This window comes from Bubalus kerabau, chromosome 3 (genome assembly GCF_029407905.1).
Source record: "Bubalus kerabau isolate K-KA32 ecotype Philippines breed swamp buffalo chromosome 3, PCC_UOA_SB_1v2, whole genome shotgun sequence".
NCBI classification, from domain to species: Eukaryota; Metazoa; Chordata; class Mammalia; order Artiodactyla; family Bovidae; genus Bubalus; species Bubalus kerabau.
Window position 1 is genome coordinate 49,308,340 of NC_073626.1, and position 20,817 is coordinate 49,329,156.

The following is a 20,817-nucleotide window of genomic DNA, read 5'->3' on the forward strand; positions in this document are numbered from 1 at the left end:
AGAGTTTGTAGTACATCTTAATTTTAACTGGCCACATTTCATGAACTTAATACTACATGTGGCTGGTAGCTGCCATCCTGTCTGTGCATTCCTAAAGAAATGATGGTTCAGTATCCTAAGAATTGTTGGGTAACTTCAGAGCTTCTTGCAAGGCTTCAGTTGTATTAAGGGATCTTAGGCCTTGGTGGTCCTATAGCAAGTGACGCTTCATCTATTAATTGTAGCTGATGATAAAAAGGAGCACTAAGTTCACAAGAAATTGATTGCTGTGGTCTTCCAGGTAGAAATTATGTTAAAACACACAATGCCTAACAGGCAGTTCAGACTTATCACGGACAAAGCTGAACTCTGACTTTCCTTCCAGATTGGCTCCTGCTGTATTAGTAACTAGCTTCTTGGTTCTCTCCTGGCACAGAGGCCAACAGCTCTTTGACTTCCATCTGGAAAGTTGGTGAAAAACCATAGTCTTCTGTCGCAAAGGTCCAAAAACCATAGTCTCCTGTCGCCTTAAGTCCTTCATTGCCCATGCTTTTACGATGATGTATCTTTAGTGAAAAAAAGGAGTTTTACATAATGTTAATGTCACGTAAATAATTAACCTCAGTGAAGATTTAAGACAAATATTTGTGGTTTTCAGTTGTTGACTTTTAAGTTTGTCAGCTCTTTGGTAGTTCACATGCCAACACTGTGGAAGCATCTTGGTAGGACCGATGTTAGCTCATACTGGTATTCATTTATGTTTGATTGAAATGATCAAACTGAGGGGAAAATGTAAGCCTGGCATAAATAGCAGAACAGAACAAAATCAAGCTTTGCATTTGGTGAACTGTGCTTTGTCTGGAGGATCTTGTGACTGTTTGTTCAGAATATTTTATTGGAAAAAGTAAACTTTAACTTAGAAATGTAAGATGCAAAACTGTCCCTCACACCAGTTTTGTTAACTGGTTTTGACTCTCTAACTGCAACAAAAATGCGTTTTTACTTAAGAATAGATTGCTTCAGGAGAATACTGCTTTGGGCCTTTCTGTGTGTAGTACGATTTTTGGGAACATTGCCTGTAGGTTTTTGTTCCTTTTCCTAAGGTATGTAATAAAGCGTGAAGATGTCAGATAAAAGGATAGCTATTGCTCAGACTTGTACTTTGCTTGTCTGGTTATCCATCAAACACTATCAACCCGATGGTTCCAGAAAGTATGAAATAATGTCATTGTAAAGCTGTTGGTCACATGTATGTCAAAGTCTTTTAAAGTCTCAACTAGCTGTTCTGATGTCAAAGGATGTTTTACAAATACGCTCTGTGAAAATGATTGCTTTTAGGAGATGGATCTTTATACACGTTCACTTTATCGTTGTTGCCTGCTTGCTCAGTTGTGTTTGACTCTTTTGTGACCTCATGGACTATAGCCTGCCAGGCTCCTCTTGTCCATGGTATTTCCCAGGGAAGAATACTGGAGTGGGTTGCCGTTTTCTTCTCCAGTGGATCTTCCGTACCCAGGGATCAAACCCATGTCTCCTGGTTGGCAGGCTGATTCTTTACCACTGAGCCACCTGAGAAGCCCCATGCTTACTTTACCTCTTCCTGATTTCAGTCCTTGGTGCTTTGGGCTAGATTAAGGTGCAGGTTATCACAATATGTATGTCAGGGTGGTCTGGCATCCACATCCTAGACAACTTGCAGGGGGGCGTCTGTCACTTAAACGCAGCTCATAGTTTTGGGCCCTCAGAACAATAGGCACTTGTTATAATAGCCACGTTATTCTTTAAAAACCTTCTCCAGCTAAGCAAGCAGGGAAGGATTCTTTACATTTTCAGACCAGCATCTCTTCTTTACTACAGAATCTAGTTTCTGTCTCTAACTTTAAAATCATAGAAAAGATCATAGCCTGGAAGGAAATAAGGAGTAAGAAAAAATTTGACCTTTCTTAGGAAAATGGAATTTTGCTTGAAATTTCTGTTTGCTGGTGATCTAAATTAACTATGAATGACTTTATGGTTGTATTAATAAATTAAATTCATGGGTTTAGGTTGGTGTTCTTAAGGGGGTTGTATATTATTGTAAACTTCTTTGAATTTAGAAATGAGACCAGGCATCCAGTTCACTACTTGTGATAATTCTTAACTTTGGAAAAAACAGAAAAATAAAAGGAAGAAAGAAAAGAGGGTTTGGGGAACTCGGCTGTGTTGGTTGAAATACTTCAAAATACATTTATTTCATTTTCCTTCATACTTCTTCAGTTGTACTGAGTTTTGTCTCTAAATGTATAGTGAATTATTTTGAAAATCATCTTATCTGATGGTGGAGTGCTGAGGTGGAAAGTTTAGTTGGTGTTGTTTAAATGTCCTTATCACAAGTTATAGTTCTCTATTGCCTTCTCATGGGTGGTGGTTATTGGTTTTTATGTCCTAGTAAGGGAAATTTTTTTTCCTGTTCTGATTTGTTTTAAATATAGTCATCAGAAATTTTATGATCACAAGGGGAGGCAAAACATGCTTGTCTGTGCATTATTGAAAGCTGGTCAAATATTTTAAGACACTCCTTTTAGAAGGGCTTAAGTGTAGAAATTTTTAAGTAGAGTAACAAAATTCTATATAATAGTTGTACTTATTTTTAAAGGAAAACTGTAGGACTACTAAATGGATAGAGAAAATCGTTTACATCTCAGCTGAATTGAATGAAACCAACAGTAGTGCAAAGCTCTGTTCTGTCAGAATAGACTGAGGGAGATGTGGAGGCACCGACTGAGAGCACAGGCTGCGGCTGGAGGAGTGGGGGAGTTGAGGTGCAGGAGCGGGTCACAGAGGCAGGCGAGGCCGCTCAGCTGCTCGGTGCTGAGCGCCTCCTGCGTTGCGTGTCATTGCTCCTGGTCGAGGGATGCCTTCCCCGAATCAGTCATGCGCTGAAGTTCAGCCGTGGCTGGGGAGGAGTTGTTTTTACGTGACTTCGAGTGTGCGCCCAGGAACTGTGTTTTGTCATACAGCCGTACCTGTCACTGAGGCTGTGATGGCAGTCCCTGTCCACTCCTGTCGCTGCACTCCTCCGGGCCCCGTCTCCACGGCCAAGTGCTCGTGAAAGACCAAAGTAAGGGAAAATGAGTTGTAGAAAAACGAAAATACTGACACATACATATCTTTTGTGTGTCGCTACACTTGGTTAAGTGAGTGCAAGTCACTCAGTCGTGTCCGATTCTTTGCGATCCCGTGGACTACACAGTCCATGGAATTCTCCAGGCCAGAATACTGGAGTGGGTAGCCTTTCCCTTCTCCAGGGGATCTTTCCAACCCAGAGATTGAACCCAGGTCTCCCGCATTGCAGGCAGATTCTTTTACCAGCTGAGCCACAAAGGAAGCCCAAGAATACTGGAGTGGGTAGCCTATTCCTTCTCCAGTGGATCTCCCCGACCCAGGATTTGAACCGGGGTCTCCTTCACTGCAGGTGGATTCTTTACCAGTTGAGCTATGAGGGAAGCCCTGTCTCTACACTTGGTAGTTAAATATAGCTGTGGATACTTTGACATTAAATTCAGTTTAATTTATTTAATAAATTTATGTAAGTGTAGGGTAGAGTAGGTTGTTTAATTTGAAGTTTTCAACATTAGAAATGGTACATTGCTTAGTAATATTTACAAAAGAGCTAAGATTGCCAGTTTAACAGGCAGCTGGAGTCTGACATTTCTAACAGGAAATAGGTTCAGCAGGAAGTTAAAGAATTTTGGACTTAAGCTAAAAACATGCACTGTGAAGGCCACTCTTCTCTCTGGACAGTCCTTCAAACCTTTACTAGAAGCCTATAGAAATGTTTGGCAACTCCAGTGCATATAGTGGAATTTGTGTGGATATTTAGGAAGCTTTATGAGAAACTTCCACATAATAAGATTCTGCTCAAGATTCATGCTTACAACAAACAGAAAAGGAATACTTTCCTTCCAGAAAACCCATATAAGTATACTTCTTACATTAAATAAGAAGTTGACAAATGTAAATTTAGGTAAATATGGTAGAAAGATTTTGGAATACAAAAATGATGCATGAAATTGTGATAATAATGAAAAAGGACCATTAGAACTTCAGTTATTGCCTCAAAAATTTATTAAGTGAATGAACAAATCTAGGTATTTCAATGATGTTTAGAGTCTTTGCATATAAAAATATATGGTGGAAACAAGTGTCTGGTCTGTCCCTCTGTAGTTGTGATATTACATGAAGTGACACTGGACCTGGCCAGTGAAATGTAGCAGGAGCCAGAATCACCGCAGCCAAACCCCCCACCTCAAATGTACCAGCGGAGACTGCTCTCAGGGGCTGTAGGAGTGAAAGTGTGGTCGTATGTTTTCTGAAGCTCTCAGATGGCCACGTCTATGGGATTGTATGTCCTATGGCATGTATAGAGAATGTATAGCACAGTGGTACTGTTTACTCGATGGTAAGTAAAATAAACATCTTTAATAGTAAATCAAGTGCAAATTCGGGATACATTTTAAAAATAAATACAGGAGACTAAAAGATTAAGGCATAAAGGTCACTGGTTCCCTGGTGCTTTTGGCTGAATAGTTCTTAAATCCTTTTGGTGCCTTGGAGGAATAACCCTTTTAGAGAACGTTGTAGGATTGGAAGCTGGGTAGGGCTCCTAGCAGAATGCTCTGAGTATGAAAGACACGAGGAATGCAGCTGTGTTGCTGCTGCTCATTCCCACCCGCAAGACCAGTCAGTCCTTTACAAGGACAAACAAAAAGTCGATAGTTCAGTCTCTTAGGTGCCAATGTGAAAAACAGAATGTGTTGAATCCACTTGTCAGGTTTTCGTTTTGCTTGTGAGAAGTCCTGCTGTGAAACTGCTTGCTATAGGAGCTTAAGAACTTGGTACTCAAATTATGAGAGTATTCTAGAAGTAAAATGATTTTATGGTTGTTTTACTCTGAGGGAGAAAGTTCAGCGATCCATGTACATTTAGCACCACATGACCTGGGTTCAAACCCTGGGTTGGGAAGATGCCCTGGAGAAGGGAAAGGCTACCCACTCTAGGATTCTGGCCTGGAGAATTCCATGGGCTGTATAGTCCATGGGGTTGCAAAGAGTCGGACACGACTGAGTGACTTTCACATTCACATCTCTTTTTCACTCCTTTTTTCCTTGCTCAGGCAATTGTTTTACATTTTTAAATGATGTAGAACCTCAGTAACGTGCTTAGCTTAAGCTTTGAATGACAAGCTTCTTTTCACACCATAGGCTTCATGACCAGAAATCAGCCCTGGGATTTGCTTGTACTGGTCCTGGGTTTGCTTTCTCAGTTCTTCACATCATCCAGACTCCTGAGCTGGAAATACCTTGTTAACTCAGGAAATACCTTGTTAACTCTGCACCGTTTAATATTCTTTAGAAACTAAACTGCTTGTCATACTTAGAGCTCAAGTGGAATCTGTGCACTTTGTTTGACAAGGTTGTTGGCTGGTGTTTAGAGGCCATGTATTGGAAATCATGTTTGTGGGCAGCAGAGAGGGGAGGGTCCCTGTGTGGAAGCATTGCACAGATGAGACCAGCTCTGCTGTGCAGATCGCGTGAGGTGATGTGTCCAAGCTTGAGGAAAACCAGAAAGTGCTACAGGCGTCTGAACATGAAAGCAAGGAGCAGATTGGGTTGCAGGAGTGACAGAATGTGAATTCTCACTGTCTGGGACTTGTAGTTGGGATCTGTTGCTATTATAAGAAAATACAGTTCAGAAAGATGCAGATTTTTCCATTGTTAAAATCAATGAAGTTAAAAGAGCAGCTGCTTGTAAAAGTTAGTTTTACTTGACGACTACCTCCATCCCAGTAATGAAAGGGCGCGATCTGTGGAACATCCTGTTCTCTCTGGAGCTGGATCTCAGTTACTCTGAGGTCTCGGTTTACATAAATCGTTGCCCTTTGGTTTCAAAGATTGTTTTCTTGACTATGAATTGTGTGTCTCTCAGAATATATATGCATGACTGTAGTCTGTGTCTTCAGTTTATTGTAGAGAAGGGTTGGCATGTTTGATACTGACCTGATGCTCCCGGGAAGTTAGGAAGTGCAGGAGGAGACACCCCAGCTCCTGTGTAAAGTGGGAAGGACAAAAAGACATTTTGGAAAGTGTTCCCTGTTTGTTTTTCATTAAAAAACAAAACAAAAACAAAAACCACCTATTAGAAACCTGGCATCCACACAAAAACCTGCATCTTTATTGATAATTACCAAAGCTTGGAGCAACCAAGATGTCTTTCAGGTGGGGAATGGAAAAGTAAAGTAAGCTAGTACATGAGCTCTTAAGCTGTGAAAAACATGGAGCCAGTCTGAAAAGGCTGCGTCCTATACGTTTCCAACTATATAACATTCTAGCAAAGGCAGAACTATGGAGAGGGAAAAGATGAGTGCTTGCCCGGGATGAGGAGGGAGGAGAGGATGCGTGCGTGGAGTACAGAGTTTAGGGCCATGAGACTGTTTTGTGTGACGCTGCAGTGGTGGGTGACTGTCATCATGTGATTGTCCAAACCCATCGAACGTACAGCAGCAGAAGTGAGCCTCTGTAAGCCTCGGTGAACTCTTGGATGATGGTGATGTGTCAGTGTAGGTTCACCAGTTGTAATAAATACACCACTTTTGTGGTGGTGGTGGGGAGGCTGTGTGCGTGGGGGCAGAGAGTGTATGGGAAGTTTTGTACTTCCTCTCAATTTTGCTGTAAACCTAAAACTGCTCCAAAAAAAGTCTATTAAAAATAAAAAGTAAAAAAAAAAAAAATCTAACTTTGGTCTCGTTGTTATGTGTGAACGTGTATGAATCCTGAGCGCTAAGCAGCACTGTCAGTGACGTCCCTGCCTTGTGCACACTCCCTGGGGAACCCTGCCTGTAACCCTGCCCGTCCAAGTCGTGCCCCTGCTTGAGCCTAAATCGACGTCCTCAGCTCCACACCTTCTCATGGGTATGTGTTCACTTGCCTCTTGGATATTCAAAAGCACCTCAAATTCAGCATGCCTCTGCGTGTTCTCCTCTCCCGGGGCCCCTGTGTTGCAGTTTACAAAACTGTCCATCCCCCGACCCTGCTCTCTGACTCTCATGCTCTGGCTGTGAACTTGTGTGGAGGATCCTCCTTCTCGTTTTCTCTGTTACTGCTGCTGTGTTCTGCACCTCGGCTTCCAGATGGTCCTCCTCCAAGACATTCCTCTCTCGGAGAAGTTCCCTCAGCCTGCCCTCCCTGCCTGAACTGCTTCACACACAAATGGATGCAAAATGGTGTAACGGACGCCCGTGTTCTCACCTCCAGGATCCTCATTCCAAAGGTTACCTTTTCCATGCTGGCCTAATTTCAGTGAGACATCTCGACATTGTTTTCTCTGTTTGCCTTACTCTTGAAGAGATCTGAGAACCCAGCAGGTTCTATAGCCAGACTTTTCCATTCTTAAGTGGATTAATCTAATCGCTAATTGTGTCAGTGTTTTCAAAATGTTATGTCCCTTTGGGATGGATGTGTTTCAAGACAAATATTTTGGACTCCTTTTCAAAATTACTTATCCACCAGAAACTGCAACTTGTAATAGCTAGCATTGATTAATATCTCAAAAAGTGTTTACCCTAGCACTGTAATTCCAGCACTGTTCCATAAGTGACATGGGCTATTTCTTCACCAGACCCTGGCTTTCCGTCCTGGCCTCACGTGGGTACCGTCTGCAGGTCCTGAGGGGATTTCTTCCTCAGGAGGAGATGACAAGGTGGACCTGAGTCCTCCCGACTTGCTTTTACCCTTTGAACCTTTGAATCTGTGTGGTATTTAATGTCATTAAAAGGAGAATTATTAGTTGGCAAAATGCATTATTTCTCATACCCAAATGTATGGCAAAATGGAAGCTTTACTAAATGATAATCATCTTTGTAATGAGGTTTATGTAAGAGTTAGTAGTATATACTTGCCAAAAAACAGCATAAACCTTGTATCTTTAATGTATCTTTAATGAGATGATGTATCTTTAATGAGAAGACATCTTAAGAGCTCACCTTTGACCTCTCAACAATAATAAGAAATAAGATATATGTTATTGCCAAATTTTATTATGATTCCCATGAAATAGCCCTGATACAGACCCTGCATTTAGGCTTTGCAGATGTAAACTCTTGATAGATCTTTGTCTTTCATCATTGGTGATTCGTGTGTCAAGGACGCCATTGTATTTTCTGTCAAAATAAAGTGCTAAGACATACATAGAAACCGAAGACTATTTAAACTAGACAAATACTCATTTCAGGTTGTAGAGGAAAGTCCTTAATGCTGAAAATCTTGTTATGATTGTGTATCGCTTTCTTGGAAGGCTGACAGTTGTGATTTATTAGTTTTTGATTTAGATTTAGTTTTGCTCAAAGTAGGAATTTGAAAAGCTTTAGCATGAAAAGTATACAGATAAAACTTTTTCTGGTTATCAATTTTTAATTAAAGTATAGTGTATTTGCAGTGTTGTATTAAATTCTGCTGTATAGCAAAATGATTCAGTTATATACATATATACATACATGCTTTTTAAAAAAAATCTTTTCCATTATGGTTTATCATAGGATATAGAATATAGTTATATGTGGAATCTAAAATATGACATAGATGAACCTAGATATTCTTTTATTTTCATCAATTAATGGGATTACACAGTTGCAAGTTTCTGACCCCTCATAGCCCAGCGGATATAGCAGTGGCTACTTGGGCTTGGAGAGGACTGTCAGAAGAAACAATGGAAACAGCAGTCTTGAAAATGAAGTTTACATTTTGTCATCAAAAGGTCAGCAGATGGCTTTCACTCTAAAGAGCTTTTTGGGAATGGGGAGGGAGGAGGGAGGAGGGTTCAGGATGGGGAACACATGTATACCTGTGGCGGATTCATTTTGATATTTGGCAAATCTAATACAGTTATGTAAAGTTTAAAAATAAAATAAAATTAAAAAAAAAAAATCAAAAAAAAAAAAAAAAAAAAAAAAAAATAAAGAGCTTTGGAATAGCATTATTACCTCATGTCACTAACATGCAGAGATGTGTGCTCTTTTTGTTAGTATTTACCTTATATATTGAGGTGCTCCTATGTTGGTACATATATGTTTATAACTGTTATATCTTCTTCTTGGATTGAGCCCTCGATCATTATGTAGTGTCCTTCTCTGTCTCTTATAACAGTCTTTGTTTTAAAGTCTGTTTTGTCTGATATGAGTATTGTTACTCTAGCTTTCTAATGAATTCCGTTTGCATGGAATACCTTCTCCTAGCCCCATACTTTCAGTCTGTAAGTATCCTTAGGTCTGAGGTGGGTCTCTTGTAGACATCATGTATATAGGTCTGGTTTTTGTATCGATCCAGCTGGTCTATGTCTTTTGGCTGGTGCATTTAATCTATTTACATTTAAAGGTAATTATCGATATGAACAATGCTATTGCCATTTTCTTAATTGTTTTGGCTTTATTGTTTGTAGGTCTTTTCCTTCTCTTGTGTTTTCTGCTTAGAGTAGTTCCTTTAACATTTGTTGTAAAACTGGTTTCAGTTCAGTTCAGTTCAGTTCAGTCGCTCAGTCGTGTCTGACTCTTTGCGACCCCATGAATCTCAGCACGCCAGGCCTCCCTGTCTATCACCAACTCCCAGAGTTCACTGAGACTCATGTCCATCGAGTCAGTGATGCCATCCAGCCATCTCATCCTCTGTCGTCCCCTTCTCCTCCTGCCCCCAATCCCTCCCAGCATCAGAGTTTTTTCCAATGAGTCAACTCTTCGCATGAGGTGGCCAAAGTACTGGAGTTTCAGCTTTAGCATCATTCCTTCCAAAGCAATCCCAGGGCTGATCTCCTTCAGAATGGACTGGTTGGATCTCCTTGCAGTCCCAGGGACTCTCAAGAGTCTTCTCCAACACCACAGTTCAAAAGCATCAGTTCTTCAGCGCTCAGCCTTCTTCACCGTCCAACTCTCACATCCATACATGACCACAGGAAAAACCATAGCCTTGACTAGACGAACCTTTTTTGGCAAAGTAATGTCTCTGTTTTTGAACATGCTATCTAGGTTGGTCATAACTTTCCTTCCAAGGAGTAAGCGTCTTTTAATTTCATGGCTGCAGTCACCATCTGCAGTGATTTTGGAGCCCCCCAAATAAAGTCTGACATTGTTTCCACTGTTTCCCCATCTATTTCCCATGAAGTGATGGGACTGGATGCCATGATCTTTGTTTTCTGAATGTTGAGCTTTAAGCCAACTTTTTCACTCTCCACTTTCACTTTCATCAAGAGGCTTTTTAGTTCCTCTTCACTTACTGAATTCTCTTAACTCTTGTTTGTCTGTAAGACTTTTGATTTCTCCATTAAATCTGATAGAGAGGTTTGCTGGGTAGAGTGTTCTAGGTTGTAGGTTCTTCCCTTTCATCAAGTGAAATATATCGTGCCATTCCTTTTGGGCTTGTAGGGTTTCTGTTGAGAAGTCAGCTGATACTCTCATGGGATTTCTCTTGTATGTTATTTGTCTTTTTGCCCTTACTGCTTTTAATATTTTATCTTTGTCTTTAATTTTTGTCAGTTTGAGTACTATGTGTCTTGGTGTGTTCCTCCTTGCGTTTATCCTGCCTGGAACTCTCTGTGCTCCCTGGACTTGCTTGACTATTTCCTTTTCCTATGGTAGGGAAGTTTTCAGCTATAGTCTTCAAATGTTTTCTCAGGTCCTTTCTTTCTTTCTTCTCCTTCTTCTTCTCCTTTCTTTCTTCTCCTATAATGTGAATATTGGTGTGTTTAATGTTGTCCCAGAGGTCTCTCAGGCTGTCTTCCTTTATTTCATACTTTTTTCCATATTATTCCGTTTTGCAGCAGTGATTTCCACCGTTCTGTCTTCTAGGTCACTTACCTGTTCTTTTGCCTCAGTTATTCTGCTATTGATTCCTTCTAGTGTGTTGGTCATCTCTGTTTGTTTGTTCTTTAGTTTTTCTAGGTCTTCGGTAAACATTTCTTGCATCTTCTCAATCCTTGCCTTCATTCTTTTTCTGAGATCCTGAGTCATCTTCACTGTCATCATTCTGAATTCTTTTTCTGGAAGGTTGCCCATCTCCAGTTCATTCACTTCTTTTTCTGGGAATTTATCTTGTCCCTTCATCTGGGACATAGTCCAATTTCTTTTCATTTTGGTTAGCTTTCTGTGATTGTGGTTTTTGAGGCTGTGGGATTATAGTTCTTGCTTCTTCTGTCTGCCCTCTGGTGGATGAGTGTAAGAGGCTAGTGCAAGCTTCCTGATGGGAAGGAAGGACTGGCTGTGGGGAAAACTGGGACTTGCCCTGGTGGGCAGGGCCATGCTCAGTAAAGAATCCAGTTGTCTGCTGATGGGTGGGACTGTGCTCCTTCCCTGTTCGTTGTTTGGCCTGAGGCGACTCAGTCATGGAGTCTGTAGGCTTTGTGTGGATGTTAAGTTGCTTCCTGGTGGGTGTTAAGGGGCTTCCCTGGTGGCTCAGAGGGTAAAGTGTCTGGCCGGGATTCGATCCCTGGATTGGGAAGATGCCCTGGAGAAGGAAATGGCAGTCCACTCCAGTACTCTTGCCTGGAAAATTCCATGGATGGAGGAGCCTGGTAGGCTACAGTCCATGGGGTCGCAAAGAGTCGGACATGACTGAGCGACTTCACTTGCACTTTAAGTTGCTTCAGTCACGTCTGACTCTGTGACTGTATGGACTGTAGCCTGTCAGGCTCCTCTGTCCATGTGATTCTCCAGGCGAGAATACTGGAGTGGATTGCCATGCCCTCTTCGAGGGAATCTTCCCAACCCAGGGATCGAACCTGTGTCTCTTACCTCTCCTGCATTGGCAGTTGGGTTTCTACCACCGGTGCCAGCCAGCAAGCACTGTGGTGGGGCTGATGGCGACCTCCAAGAGGATTTGCCTCAATGTGTGGCCGACATGTGCCTCCCAGGACTGGTGCTGCTGGTGCCTGTCCCTGTGGCAGGCCACTGACCACCCATCCTCTGCAGGAGACCCTCAGACACTTGCAGGAAAGTCTGGCTGAGCCTCCTGTAGGGCCACTGCTCCTTTCCCCTGGGTCCTGGTGCACAGCAGGTCTGTTTGTGCCCTCCTAGAGTGGAGTTTCTGTTTCCTCCAGTCCTGTGGAGGTCCTGTAATCAAATCACATTGGCCTTCACAGTCAGGCTCACTGGGGATTCCCGGTCTTTTGCCGGATGCCTGGGCTGGGAAGCCTGATGTGGGGCCTAAAGCCTTCACAGCAGTGACAGATCTCCAGTGGGGGCGCCCACCTGGCGGGTGTGAGCTTTGCTTTTGTTGTGATTGCACCCCTCCTGCTGTCTCGTTGTGGCTTCTCCTTTGTCCTGGGAAATGGCGTGTCTTTTTTTTGGTGGGTTCCAGTGTCCTCCTGTTGATGGTTGTTGAACAGCTAATTGAGATTTTGGTGTTCTTGCAGGAGAAGATGAGCTCACATCCTTTTACTCTGCTTGAACCATTTTTGTAAGATGTATTTTTAATTCTAAAATAAATGAATAATCTTTGCTAGTTCATTTTATCATTTTGAAAACAAGACTAGGTTTATTCTTGAAGGCAGGAATTTTATTCTTATCTCTGACATTATTCCCATTCACTGTGGTTTCAGTTTCACTGACAAAACCCTTATCTGAGATGTATGCTCTTTTTGAAAATGCTATTTGTTTCACAAGTTGAAAGCAGAACCTTTGGAAAACTCAGAAATCTTCCTCGACATGATTTTACCCAGAACATTGATCCTTGTTTTAGGAATTACTGTTTGTAAGTGATTCAAACTTGGAGATAAGTTTTGGGGGTTGGGAAGAGGTGGGCAGAGGACTGTATCGTTGAGGCTGCTTTTCGGAAACTGGAGCTGGGGCCCGTCTCTGCCTGCTCTGCCCTGCTGCGTCTGGTGGAGACGCTGAGCAGTCGTCCGCTTTGTCTTAACAGTTCAGCACAAGCGGAGGTTTCTAGGAAGCTATCTGATGAGAGAGTAGGTGTGATGATGTTAGCCTGAGGGAATTTTAAGTGATTTTTAACTCAGGGAGTGGGTGACTTTCATTTTGAAAATTTCACTCTAGCCTTGGTGTAAAAGGAAAGAATTGGAGGCAGAAACATGGTGAGTGGAGATGCTGTCTCCATAGTCCAGGACAAAGGAAACTGAGGCTCAGGTGGAGATGGGAGTATGATTTAGAAATATTTCCTTACAGGGATTGAAGAGCTGTTTATAAATATTTTGCTGGTGTTTCTGTCTGCTTGCTTTCATTTAGCAAACATGGGTTGATTAGTAATCATGCTACATGGATTGACAGGAGCAACTGAAAAAGCCTAGACTGTCTGGTTCATCTGTTTTCAGAAAATTGATTTTGAAATATCTAAATAAATTATTTTAACCATTTTAGAGCATAGCTTTAGTTCTGAACCATGAAACCTCTTGAACAATGAAAATGACATTTTGTAAAGAGATTTGACATTAGCAGATATAGGGTGTAGTAAAGTGTTTTATTTATAAAACCTTGATAAAATTTTCTTGTCATGAACTAGTAGACTTATCATTTTTTGGGGGTACTAAGAGTCTTTTGGTTGCACTGAAATTGCAGCAGACTGTCTCACTTTATTAACTGTTCATATGTTTTGACTCACAGAATTAGGATTTTTCATTATTATTAGATACAATATATAAAAATGACTCCATATTTTGCATTTTGGTCAACATTTTTTCACAATATAGTATTTATTAGATGTTTTTAAAGCAATAGTTTTATTTATAAAATGTTGAAAATTAGGTTTGATGAATTAAATTAATTGATGAATTACTTTTAATTAACAAAATTATTAAAGAGACAGGTTACCCTATATATATGCTGAAGCTGAAACTCCAATACTTTGGCCACCTGATGCAAAGAGCTGACTCATTTGAAAAGACCCTGATGCTGGGAAAGATTGAAGGCGGGAGGAGAAGGGGACGACAGAGGATGAGATGGTTGGATGGCATCACCGACTCTACGGACTTGGGTTTGGGTGAACTCCGGGAGTTGGTGATGGACACAGAAGCCTGGCGTGCTGCAGTCCATGGGGTCACAGAGAGTCAGACACAACTGAGCAACTGAACTGAACTGATACCCTGTATAAAACCAGAGGATATCCTTCAGTTTCTTCTTTTGTCTTAAGAAGTTTCTCTTTTGTGAATTATCAAATGATTTATTAGTAGAATACAAGAGCTATATATTTGATACAGTTGAATCCAAAAGAAATCTTTTACTTTTGGTGTTTTATTTAGGTGACTTAAGTATCTTAATACTTTGAATGTTTTAAATTTCTTTAGTTCAAATTCTTATAGAATAAGAGGACTTCCTCAAGAAAAGAGAGAAACATAGATACAGGGACATATAATGTTAATATTATTGCACTAAAATATATCAAAGGCTCACATTTCCATGATACACTTTCAACCTGACACAATATTTAGGAATAAGGCTTTGGCTCTTAAGTTTTGTTTATAGATCAATTGGGGGTCATATTTCAGTGCTGAATACTTTGAATTGCCTTCAGATCAGTTCAGTTCAATCACTCAGTCATATCCGACTCTTTTCGAAACCATGGACTGTGGCATGCCAGGCTTGCGTGTCCATCACCAACTCCCGGAGTTTACTCAAACTCATGTCCATAGAGTCGGTGATGCCATCCAGCCATCTCCTCCTCTGTCGTCTCCTTCTCTTCCTGCCTTCTATCTTTCCCAGCATCAGGATCTTTTCCAATGAGTCAGTTCTTCACATCAGGTGGCCAAAGTATTGGAGTTTCAGCTTCAGCATCAGTCCTTCCAATGAATATTCAGGACTGATTTCCTTTAGGATGGACTGGTTGGATCTCCTTGCAGTCAAAGGGACTCTCAAGAGTCTTCTCCAACACCATAGTACAAAAGCATCAGTTCTTCGGCGCTCAGCTTTCTTTATAGTCCAACTCTCATATCCATACATGACTACTGGAAAAACCATAGTTTGACTCGATGGATATTTGTTGGCAAAGTAATGTCTTTGCTTTTTAATAAGCTGTCTAGTTTGGTCATAACTATTCTTCCAAGGAGCAAGTGTCTTTTAATTTCATGGCTGCAGTCACCATCTACAGTGATTTTGGAGCCCCCCAAAATAAAGTCTTCCCCTGTTTCCATTATTTCCCCATCTATTTGCCATGAAGTGATGGGGCCGGATGCCTTGATCTTCATTTTCTGAATGTTTAGTTTTAAGCCATTGTTTTCACTCTCCTCTTTCACTTTTACCAAGAAGCTCTTTAGTTCTTGTTCACTTTCTGCCATAAAGGTGGTGTCATCTGCATATCTGAGGTTATTTCTATTTCTCCCTGTAATCTTGATTCCAACTTGTGCTTCATCCAGCCCAGCGTTTCTCATGATGTACTCTGCATATAAGTTAAATAAGCAGGATGACAATATACAGACTTGATGTACGCCTTTCCCGATTTGGAATCATGTCCAGTTCTAACTGTTGCTTCCTGACCTGCATACAGATTTCTTAGGAGGCAGGTCAGGTGGTCTGGTAGTCCCATCTCTTGAAGTATTTCCCACAGTTTGCTGTGATCAACACAGTCAAAGGCTTTGGCATAGTCAATAAAGCAGAAATAGATGTTTTTCTGGAATTCTCTTTCTTTTTTGATGATCCAGCGGATGTTGGCAATTTGATCTCTGGTTCCTCTGCCATTTTAAAATCCAGCTTGAACATCTGGAAGTTCACGGTTCATGTATTGTTGAAGCCTGGCTTGGAGAATTTTGAGCATTACTTTGCAAGAGTGTGAGATATGTGAATTGCCTTAATATGGTTTCTTATAGTAACATTGTTGTCAAAATGAAGGAATCAGTGTTTGTTTGTGTGTGTATGTATGTGTATGCATACACTTCTGCATGTAACCAGTTTCACAGTGACTGAGCTATAAATGAAAGTCTCTCTCCCTAATTTCTTCATCATCCTAGGATTCAGTGCTACATGATTGGTTGTTATAGATTTAGAAGTTTTTCCATTTTTATTTTCAAAGATAATATTTTTGTGACCAGAGGCTTTTTCATGAACTCTTACTCTCTGTTTTGCCCCCTTTTTGTTTACTTCCAGACTCAGGGACATATGTAAGATTGACTCTGTAAAGCTCAGGTCATATGGTTAGCTTTAATGAAAGAATGGATCAGCTTTCTTTAGAATTCTTTGATTTAAAAATTGGAACAGTGTCCTTAAGTTTTAGGAACACCCTCTCCTTCCATTCTATTGTCCCCATTTTGCATTTATTATTCAAATAAGTTCAGTCTGAGGCCTTTGGTGTGGTTATTCACCCACTTCTCTGCTTTCAGTTAACAGCCAGGTCCTTGCCTGCCGTGCAGTCTGACGAGAGACTCCAGCCTCTGCTCAACCACCTCAGGTAACAACACAAAGGCACCCTGTCGTGTGTGTAAGTGCCCCTCCAGCACAGTGGGTAAAGCACCGCTGTGGGTGAAGCGCCTTGCAGGGCTAGAAACTTAACAAAGGTTTTCTTTTCCTCTTCTTTCTTCCCCGCTTTAATTCTGTGATTTAAGTTCTTAGTGCCATGTGCTTGTTACCCTTGACTTCAGTGTACTACAGAAAGTTCTTTTAATTGAATAAAAGTGTGTAGAACTGGTTGTTAAGTTAAAATGAGTAGCAATGACTGAGTTGAGAAAGGTTTCAAAGGGAATGAGCCAATTTCTTAACTGTGAGACTAAGGCAGACTTGAGGAACCTGCATATATTTTATTGGGAGTAGTTCAGATAAGTTTTATTTGTTTTCTAAATTGAAAAAAAAATTATCCTCATTATTTAAAAAGCAAACTTAGAAAATACAGAAAAGGAGGAAGAAAAGCATGTCATCACTATACTATTATATAATTAGCTATTTTTTTCATTTTTTCTGTTACTAAAATCTCTCGAAAAGCTTAATTTTATTTTCTTGTATGGTTATCCTCTAGTGTATTTATTGTTCATTATGGAGTATTTAGACCACTTTTCATTCTTTTCACTAGTACAAAAAATATTGTATGTAAACTTTTATCTGTATTTTTGATCGTTTCCTTAGCATAGGTTTTCAAAAGTGGAATTTGTCAAAGTTTATGAATCATTTTAAAGATTTAAGTATATTTATTTCCTTTTCAAAAACCTTATTCTACTTATGCTCTCATATTGTACAAGATTCTCCATGTTGCTGTACCATGAACAGATGGGACAGTGAAAACAGTTGCTAATTTAATAGGTTTACCATAGAGATACTATTGGTATCATGTACCTTGCATTGACTATATTAAGAGTGATTTTAAAACATTTTAATTATCCATTTTATTTTAAAGTAATTTTAATTCTCTGTATCTTTGCCTATATTGATAGCATTTCTTGGTTTTATTTGATCTTATGTACTTTAGATATAAATACCAGCTTCCCTGGTGGCTCAGCGGGTAAATAATCCCTCTGTAATGCAGGAAACACAGGAGACATGGATGGGTTTGATCCCTGGGTTGGGAAGATACCCTGGAGGAGGAAATGGCAACCTACTCCAGTATTCTTGCTTGGAGAATCCCCATGAACAGAGAAGTCCGGCGGACTACAGTACGTAGGGTCACAAAGAGTCAGACAGGACTGAGCAAATGAGCACAGATTTTAGATATAAAGGGTAGTAACTCTTCATTGTTTTTGTTACAAAGATTTTTTTCTGAAAGTTTTTTTTTATTATGCTGCATTATCTAGCATACCTAAATTTTCAAGTTTTATGTAGCTAAGCACCTTTAGTGTTTTCCTTTATGGTTTCTTTTTATTCTTCTGAAACCTAGAGTGCCACTGCTTGGTCAGAAATTGGCCTGGAGTTTATTTCCAGTATCTTTCAGTCCTCCCCTCTGCCTCCCCAGTCGGTCCCTCTTTTCCTCCTCTCCTGCCGTCTCTGCAGTGGGGAGGGTGGGGTCCAGGCGAACACCTCTTGAGGGACTGGGAGCAGCCTGAATACTGCACAGTTGTTAACCTTCCCGAGAGCTCTGTGTCCTGGAGGTATCCTCCTCCCATCCCAGCCCAACTCCAGTGTCTCCCTCTGGTGCCAGCTTTGCCCTCTCTGTACTGTTCACGTCATCGCTGCAGGGATTCTGTTACTTCTCAGTTTAAAAGGATTTTGTCTCCCCATTTTCCCATGGGATGAGGTGAGAACACCTCAGCCTGGCATACGAGGTCCTTCTGGAAGGAGCCGGCCTGACTCTGGACCTTGTCTCAGTGCTGACACCCTGACTTCTTCTGCCAGTGGGGCCCCTGGGGCTCCTCCCGAGTGCCAGGCTTGTGCTCGCCTCCTGCGGGGATTGCTCTTCCCTCTTCCTCTACTTCTGTGACCCGACTAAAGACCACTTGTCTTCGTTTGCCTCCTCTGATGCACCTGGTTCTCACCCTACTCCTGCCCAGTGTCCATTCGTGTTTTCACGTGCGTTCCCGTAATAACCAGTGGCTCCTCTGTCACAGGACTTGCACTGTCGTCATCGCTTGCTTCTTCATCTGATTTCTCCAGTAAAGTATGAGAGCTGCAAAGTGCCTTTCATGATTGGTCTTCCATATGTTTTGTTGAATAAATGAATATATATTATACCAGTGATATTTTTAAAAATAATTTTTTCATTTATTTATAACTGTGCTAGTTCTTTGTTGCTTTGTGTGGGCTTTGTCTTGGTTGAGGTGAGTAGGGTCTGCTCTTTGTTGAAGTGTGAGGGCTTCTCATTGCCGTGGCTTCTCTTGTTGCTGCGCACAGGCTCGAGGGTGCATGGGCTTCGGAAGTTGCAGCTCTCAGGCTCTCGAGTGCGGGCTCAGTAGTTGTGGTGCAGGGGCTTAGTAGCCCTGTGGCATGCAGGATCTTTCCGGACCAGTGAATGAACCCACGTCCCTGCATTGGTAGGTGGATTCTTACCCACTGTGCCACCAAAGAAGTGCTGTTTTGTTGCTTTTTTCCTGTATAAAATTCTTATAATTTATATAATTTATAAATTATATTATTACAGTTCTTTGTTCTGTAAAACCACTAATTCAGGAGACATAGACCTAAAGGATTGGATCTTACCTCCAGTCAGTGCTCAGTCTGTGCAGTAATGATGGATTCCTATTCCTCTACCCCAGTCTGGTCATTGTCAACAAGAATTTAGATTAACTACTGACACTTCTTGAGTCCTTGAAACATGCAGAAACTGTACATTCATTTAGGGCTTTCAGTCTCTGTGGAATTCACTCATGGCTGGTTGCCAGGCAACCAGGGCTGGATGCTACATGTAATATGCACCAACCGATGTTGCTGTTTTTATTATTATTAAATCAAATGGTTTCTTGTTTTATTACCATGTCAGAGTCATCTGTATGTAGCTGATGTGCATAGTTTGTGGCCTCCTATTATACAAAGTAACCTTGTGAAAGTCTTTCAAGCATACTGAATTGTCTCTTTAGGCTGTTTAAATATAATGTTTTTCTCTTACCTTATTTTTGCTTAGGTCAAAATAGGAAAGAGTACTGTTTAGTTTGAAAGATGATAATGATAATCTTGTTAGAAAAAATAATCATCATTCATTTGTATGAACTGTATAGTTTAAATATAACCTAGAGGGGAAGAACATTAGGAGGTTGAAATTGAAATCATTATTAGGTCTAATTTTGTTTAGTGCCTTTAATGATCAAAGAGGAATGATGAGTAGCATTTTCATTAAGTTTGTCAATAAAACTAATATGGTGGATGACACCAATACCTGTAAAAATGAAAGTAGCTATAGGGGAATTGTCAAGTCATTTTACAGGATTTAGACATTGAAAGAGAATTATTATAACATTTTGCCAACCTAGTAATTTGGGATATTGCTTAACAATATACATAATTCTGAGAATGTAGAGGCATTGTGCCCAGATTTTCTTAGCTGAACTTATTTCTATAGTTAAAAGTTAAATTAACCACAGGAAAGCATTTTGCTTCAATCTCTTATGGAAATGCAAGCTCTTCATTAGTGGCATCCATCAGGAACTGAGTGCCTATATTGTGCTTGGAATAAAAACATGACACAATTTCTGTTCTCAAGAAATTTACATTTTGATTTCATTTAAGTGTGTTTAATTTCATTCAAGAGGTTTATGAATGTAATATGTAAGTGCCTGTGGCAGAAGGTAGTAGAACAAAATGGTGAATATGTTTTTCAATTAAATTCTTGGTGAAAATGAAAAATGTGTTTTATTTTTACTTAGAAAAACTGAAGGAAATTTTTGGCTAACCCAATAAAATTTGGAAAAATAGAAACAAATTCTGCCTCACTAATATAGTTGCTGCTAGGTTTTTGTTATAATTGTTGTGATCTCTGTGCATATTTTTATGTAATAATAATTTAAATGGTTAAACTTTAAAAACATTCATTTTCACTTAATATATCTTACCTATTATGATAAAGGAGATTACTTTTCATGGCTCTAATTTTAAGTGATTTGTAATATTTAGTTGAGGATGTATATATCTATCTTTACATCACCATTCTCATTTCACTGGGTATTTAGGCTTTCTTTGTTGCCTAAACCTGTGAAGAAAAACTGCAGACTCTGAGCAGTGCCTGTGGCCAGGTGAGGGCCTGGTGGAGAAGGGGCGCTGCGCTGATCCGTGAGGAAGAGGCGTTGCCCAGCAGCAGGCAGGGCAGGGAGTGGGGCGCCTTCCTGGGGCAGGAGAGGCGAGAGAGTGGCCATGCGCCTAGCAAGGGAAGCAGTCACTTGACGAAGACAGATTTCAGAATAATGAATTTTAAACCTTGTAGTGCATCTGGATTAGAATTTTATTGTAGCCCTAACAAATTATCAGAAATT

At 40.5% G+C, this 20,817-nt stretch overlaps 1 protein-coding gene across 1 annotated transcript in view; it reads left to right on the top strand.

Moving 5' to 3' along the window:
- PRIM2 (DNA primase subunit 2) overlaps positions 1–20,817 on the top strand; it is a 331,127-nt gene that overhangs the window by 187,658 nt on the left and 122,652 nt on the right. Inside the window, exon 8 of the mRNA XM_055571816.1 lies at positions 16,318–16,385. Coding sequence (XP_055427791.1) covers positions 16,318–16,385 — 68 coding nt within the window. The remainder of the gene's footprint in view (positions 1–16,317; positions 16,386–20,817) is intronic.